General features: G+C 37.3%; 1 protein-coding gene across 1 annotated transcript; it reads left to right on the top strand.

Annotated features, from left to right (window-relative positions):
• Nucleotides 1–2,081: 2,081 nt before the first annotated feature.
• LOC136247026 (low-density lipoprotein receptor-related protein 6-like) lies at nucleotides 2,082–6,432 on the top strand. Its single transcript, XM_066038618.1, has 4 exons — nucleotides 2,082–2,112; nucleotides 4,693–5,259; nucleotides 5,671–6,003; nucleotides 6,386–6,432. The coding sequence occupies exons 1-4, from the start codon at nucleotides 2,082–2,084 to the stop codon at nucleotides 6,430–6,432; spliced, it is 978 nt and encodes a 325-aa protein (XP_065894690.1).
• Nucleotides 6,433–6,456: the final 24 nt, after the last annotated feature.

The raw sequence follows: 6,456 nt of genomic DNA, 5'->3' as shown, positions 1-6,456 counted from the left end.
GGACAGGCTGGAATTACAGATGTTTGATTAGATACACCACTATATACGGCTACTACTACTACTACGGGAGAGAAAACCATATCACATGAGAGAAGCACCACAAAACCCATCTTAAAGGCCACCTGTTTATAAAGACCACCTTCCTAAGTGAAGAATTCGCACACTATAGTTACTGTAGCTATACAAATCACTTGCCTAATAGGGTCCCAAAGTTCACCAGCTGCATTCCTCTAATTTTTCATATATTCACTTGCCATGTTTGCTTTTGTTGCCTTAGCTACATAGTTGCATGTGACCAAAGTTATGTATTTGTTTGAACCACTTCATCAGTACTGATGGTTTTCTCTTTAACTGTTCACCCATTACATTATCAAAGTGCTACCCCACCTATGCCACAATCCTAAGTTGAAGTTGCATACCATGATGTTTATACGAGTATTATAATTAGCAATGTAGTGACACAATATAGAAATTAAATAAGTGAGTGATACAGTCAACACAGCATGCAAAAGAAGATGGATCAACAAGTAAGTAACGTTGATCACGATGTACGAAACTGAGTTTTCAATGATCCTAACAAATAAAAACTAAATGTATACCAAGAACACTAAACAGTTAGCTAGTTAGTGGATAATTAATAACAGTTGTAGTAATCAAGCCAAGTCAAATTAAGTGAAAATTCCACAGTTTAATTTCAACCAAGCGTTAATCCAAATGTTTGGACCAAAAAGAACCAATGAGTTGGTTGCAGCCTCTCCTTCACATCATCTGGCATTTCAATTAAATTGGGATCAAAAGTAGGGAATCTCTGAATAGGCCTGCGCCGATTATGCCTGCTTAATTTTGGGCATAATAGGTTGCCAAAAGCATTGAGCATAATGCCAACATAATAAGCACAATTTTTCTGCATTGTTTACCAGAGAAGCTGAAACTCAGCCTATTTTTTGTGTGATGCAGAATGGGATAGTATGCAAACATCAGATTTACAGCTATGTTGTGAAAAAGTTAAAGATCAATATGCTCTAATAGAACAGTCACCGCATGTTGAAATATCCTGTTCCTAGATACTCTAATAGAGCAGTCATGCCACAATTTATATGAGCATATTTGGAGCATAATGGGACACAACTGGGCATAAGTGGAGCATAATAGGGGAAATTTTGGAGCATTGCTCAAAGGCATAATAGGCAATTTCAAAAGTATAATAGGCTCAAATCTATCTCTGACGAGGACAAGATAAATTAGCATGACAATGCACATTAGATGGTGCAGACAACTGTTGTTTCCCTGTAGCATTGTTGAAATACAAGTGCTGTTCTTTCCTCACCAAAATAAGGTCCAATGGTGGTGTTAAAGATTTACCATCAGCTGATCTACTATATGATCCACTACATCCAACATATTATTTTAATCAAAACAGTTAGGAACTTCAACTGAAATAGTTCAGTGCTACCCACTCTAGACTGAGTATGTGTAGTTGACATCATTTGGACTGGAACAGTAACAGTACTAGTACTAGTAGGTGATGGGTTAACATTCAACTGTAAAATTTGACTACATGTACCTGAAATTAGGTGCTGACCACTTCCACAAGACGCTGTAACAGCAACAGGTGAAACCTGGCTACAATAATCGTTAGTTAACACATTAGTGGAAGCAGAAGTTACAAGAGAATCAACTACAACTTCAATCTCAGTCCTTTGTAGACAGTTACCAAGGCTCTTGCGCTTTGGCTTACATGGCTTTTCCCCCACAGTTTTGGGAACAGTTTTATTACCTTTGTAACTTCTCAAAAACTCATCAAGGCACCCCATTGATTCAGCTGCAGCCAGCACATGAGAACAAATTCACTGAACTTTCCAACCCAAGCAATTCTGATCACATTGTAATAATCCCTTTGTACCCCGTGCCACTATATGACGCCTTCCGCCAGATTCATGCACTGGCAACACTTTTAACATCTTCCATTCCAGGAGCATTGCAAACTCTGTTGGGAGTGTTCAGTAAAGCCTCCACTTTATTCCACAGGGATGTTGCATAATTGGCTGGCAAAGAAGTGATGTTGGATTTATCTGGAGGTAATGGAAGATGTACATGCATCACTAGTTGACGGTATCCACTGGTACTGGGTAGCTCAAGCTCTGAATCATAAGGGATGCAGGTTTCTTTAAGCACTTTGCCAATTATATTATTTTTTCCTTTGCTCAGGCATCATTTTAAACTACTGAACTGCTTCCAATTCAACTTCCAAGTGACAATAGTTTTCCTTGAACTTGTACTCACCCATTCAATAGATAGCCTTTTCGACTTCCTTTTGTTGAGACGTCACAAGGCCAAACAGCCCATCACTCGACTGAGCCTGTCCAAAATGAAAAAAAAAAGCATAACCACCTGTAGAATTGAACCCAGAGCAAGTCACAATGTAGTCCAGGATCTTACCACTTGTCTACAAAGTCACTTAAGGTTACGGTATAGTCACAGGCAATCATTCAAAATTTTGCCGGAATGCCTATCAATACTTTTTGAGAAGCCCATAAAACCAGTCTAGCAGCGTGAAAAATTTTAAATGAAGGTGAAGCCCTTCATATTTAATGTTTTTATGTAGCTACAGTGTAGTTTGAGGCAGGTGGAACACTACAATTTGTTGTAGTAACACAAGTAAGCCAGCCCGTACACCGCTGTCACTACCATGTTTTTCCGCCACCAAATACAGCAAAAGCTGTAGGCTCTATTGGCTTTTCTTAGTCTCGCGCAGCCAACCACTATTTCTCCCCACGGCGCTTATCGATTAGAGATTATAAGCGCCTGCTCGAAATAGGGTCTGGTACACTTCCAATAGGCCAGTTGTGACAGCACCCGAGGTGTCGAATTATGCCGCTCGAAAAGGTGTTAACAAGCACACGTAAGAATTCGCCATTGCATGTTGGTTCTTTTTAAATTAAATTTTAAGGGTGCATTTAAATATCAACACCTATGAATTCTAATCGAGGTGCTGTCACAACTGGCCTATTGGAAGTGTACCAGACCCTATTTCGAGCAGGCGCTTATAATCTCTAATCGATAAGCGCCGTGGGGAGAAATAGTGGTCTGGCTGCGCGAGACTAGGCTTTTCTGGGGCATAGTGATACTGTATATTAAATTTATTAGGTCCTGTGGAAGCGTTTTTGACGTGTTTCTTCACAGTGACTCAGATACAAGCCTTCAAAGAGCTTGTTTCACTCGAAAAAACTACTAAAAGTTCAATAAAACGCCTATACAACCCCTGAGTAACTTAAAAAATCGCTTCCACAGGACCTAGATATTTTAGTTGTTTAGTCACTTGTGTTGAAATTATAAGGATTCAGTAATCTGTTAGTCTGGTTTTTGGCGGCGCGTTTTTATAAAACATCGTTCTATTGTAGACCACACACCCAAGAACAGTCGTTGTTCTGTAGTAAAAACAAACAAGCACAATTAGTTGTATTGCTAACACAACACAGTTGTTGAAATTATTTATTCCTGCTTGGTTTAAAGCAGGTTTTGTAATTTGTTCTGCCCACGCATTGTAAACTATTCCTTAAGCTAGCTATATAGGTGCTTTTCATAGTACTTTTACTAGTACTTACACTAACCAAGTGAAGTATCTGTACTATAGACTTGTAATTGACCGATAGCGATACTCTTAATATCAGTACCGATATTGATATAATATCAGTACCGATATTGATATAATATCAGTGTCGGTACAGCCCTACATCTTATTCTGTAGTTGTCCACCAGACAGGGTAGGCCACACAGAAAAATTAATTTAATTGAATTTGCTACTGCCATTCACAAAATATGGGCAACCAAAGTTTCAATTTTTCTTTGCTTTTTTGATTCTTAAAGGGCCTAAAAACAAACTGATAATTAATAAATCATGAATTAAGTAGTGAATTATGAACTATTCAGAATTTCATATTATGAAACATTACAATTGCCGTGTGTATTGTTACAAGACAAAAGCAAATCTATAAGCATTTTTGGTTAAATGAATGTCTACAATTCAGGCATACAGTAGTAAAACACTTACATTAGCTTAGCATGTGGTTTTTGGAGGTAGCACATCAACTTTTTTAGCATGAAACTTAGTAATGTAATTGTTAAACATATTTGTTTTTGCGTTATATCACCATGGTCTTTGTCAAGCCACCGAAAGCACTCTTATGATGGCTGATCTATCAAAAAACTAACTTTTAACTCATTCATTACCCTGTAGGTGTGATAAGTCAATCTTTTCACACAAATCATTGGTCATAACTCTTTAAGTTTTCATCAGATTCGTACTAGAAATACTAAAATTCATCCCCTTTTATGTGCCAAATTTCTATACTGAATTGGATAACATGTATGAGCTTTATGCAGTAGCAAAAATGCGATAAGATGAAGAAAGCAACCCTGAAAATTTGGTTGCTTATGTCTCAGGAATGGCTGGGGTGATTTCTTTCAAATTTGGTACATGGACTGCCCTAGCAGATGGGCAACTATGCTATAAAATTCGTTTACTTGGAAAAGGAACCATGGAGCTATATGTGCTTTATTTTCTTCCTATCCACTGTGTGGTGTGCTGGCTTTCTTGGGCCACATGACATGCTATCAAATATCTTAATATAATTATTTATATGGAGCATGATAATTCATGGCATTTATGTACATGTATGTATACATATTTAGGACTGAGTGTACCAGATGGTTTGGCTGTTGATTGGATCAATGACAATTTATATTGGACTGATACTGGGACTAATACCTTAGAACAGTCAGATCTTGATGGAAATTTTAGAAGGATACTTGTTAGTAATGCAGATGAGCCCAGAGGAATTGCACTTAATCCCATGGATAATACCTTGTATATGACTGACTGGGGATCGAACCCTCGTATTGAAAGGATGCGCTTAGATGGTAGTGGTAGACAAACCATCATCACACAAAACTTGGTGTGGCCAAATGCTGTAACTATTGACTTCACTGAGCCTGCACTTTACTGGGCAGATGCTTTCACTGATATTATTGCCAAAGGAGACTTGGATGGAAACAATATTGTCATTTTGTTAAGTGGCTCCTTCCACCCATTTTCTATAACAGTGTTTGGGGATTATCTATATTGGACGGATTGGTCTCATAATTCTATTGAAAGAATAAGTAAACGTACTCCTAACTCACAACGTGTCACAATAAGTTCTGGACTGCAAAGACCAACTGGAATACATATTGTACATTGTAGTAGACAAGATATAGGAGGTATGAGAAATGTGGTGTTCATATTTGTTAGGTACCGAAGATGTATTGTGGTTTTATAATATGTCTACAATCTAAATCAAAATGGCAAAAAACGTGGCCCCTAAAAAGGCAGGGTAAAACATTGTGAAATCAAAAGTGGTGGCCAAGAAATGGCTATGATGGTAGGATAATAGTAGTATGCTAGTAGTAACAGTAGTATGCTAATTTTTATGCTTTTCCTCTTCCAATTATGCGATAAGTTTTTTAAAGTTAAAACAGCCATACAAAGCTGCAACTGTTACATAAATCACAGAATTTCATTACCATACTTTGTGCCTCTTGGAATCAAAACTTAAGCAATACCCTTGTATTCTTCAAGTATTGACACTAAAACAATGTAAACTAAATATTTTTATTTATATTTGTATACAGGAGCTGTTGGTCCAATAATCTCTTTTAATCCAAGTGGTTTTCTACAAAACACCAAGGGACAGAGACAAGATGTAATCTGCTCTGTTACTGTGCCATCTGAGGTTGATCCTGATACTGTTGAGCTAGAGTGGCTGAATGCTGACAACATAACCACAGATGATGGCAGAATAACTATCATCTCAGCTGATAACTCCACCGGTTTAAACAGCAGCACCTTATCTACGACTCTTCGGTTTGATCCTTTGTTTGAAGATGACCAGGACAACTACACCTGCTACTCAGTAGTAAATGACACAATGATGTTTCAGACAGTCGAGTTGACTAATTTCAGATGTGAGTCAAATATGCTCAAATTTTGCCAAAATACTTTCAGAAATTTTCTAAACTTTTCACTAATTACGCTCTTCAGTGTTCCCATTATGCTTGTGTTATGTTCCTGGGTTATCAAAAAGTTTCTTACGATTATCTTGGAATATATTAATCAATGAATGCTCTATTAGAGTATTTCAATACAAAGTAACTGTTCTATTAGAGAGTATTGATCTAAAGAATTATGTGCAATTTCATCTGACTGCTCTATTTGGAGTATCAATCTATTTTCATGGAATTAAGCTCCATAGCTTGAAATATTTGCCTAATATGCTGGCCTTATACTGGCATAGCACTCCACAGCCTATTATATGCTTTTTATTTTACGCTGGCATATATGATGCAGACCTTGATGTAAATACATACAGTCACATTAAAGCAAGTACAGAATGATATGTAATTATTATTGAAGTCTTA

This window comes from Dysidea avara, chromosome 1 (assembly GCF_963678975.1).
Source record: "Dysidea avara chromosome 1, odDysAvar1.4, whole genome shotgun sequence".
NCBI classification, from domain to species: Eukaryota; Metazoa; Porifera; class Demospongiae; order Dictyoceratida; family Dysideidae; genus Dysidea; species Dysidea avara.
The sequence above is the reverse complement of the archived record's forward strand: the minus strand, read 5'-3'. Positions and strand labels throughout refer to the sequence as shown.

Excerpts from the sequence above, each read along its gene's own strand:
- LOC136247026 (XM_066038618.1), top strand. The coding sequence starts at position 2,082 with ATGGAAGATGTACATGCATCACTAGTTGACG. Across the intron at positions 2,113-4,692 it reads ACATGCATCACTAGTTGACG|GACTGAGTGTACCAGATGGT; the intron begins GTATCCACTGGT and ends ATACATATTTAG. Across the intron at positions 6,004-6,385 it reads CGAGTTGACTAATTTCAGAT|ACCTTGATGTAAATACATAC; the intron begins GTGAGTCAAATA and ends TATATGATGCAG.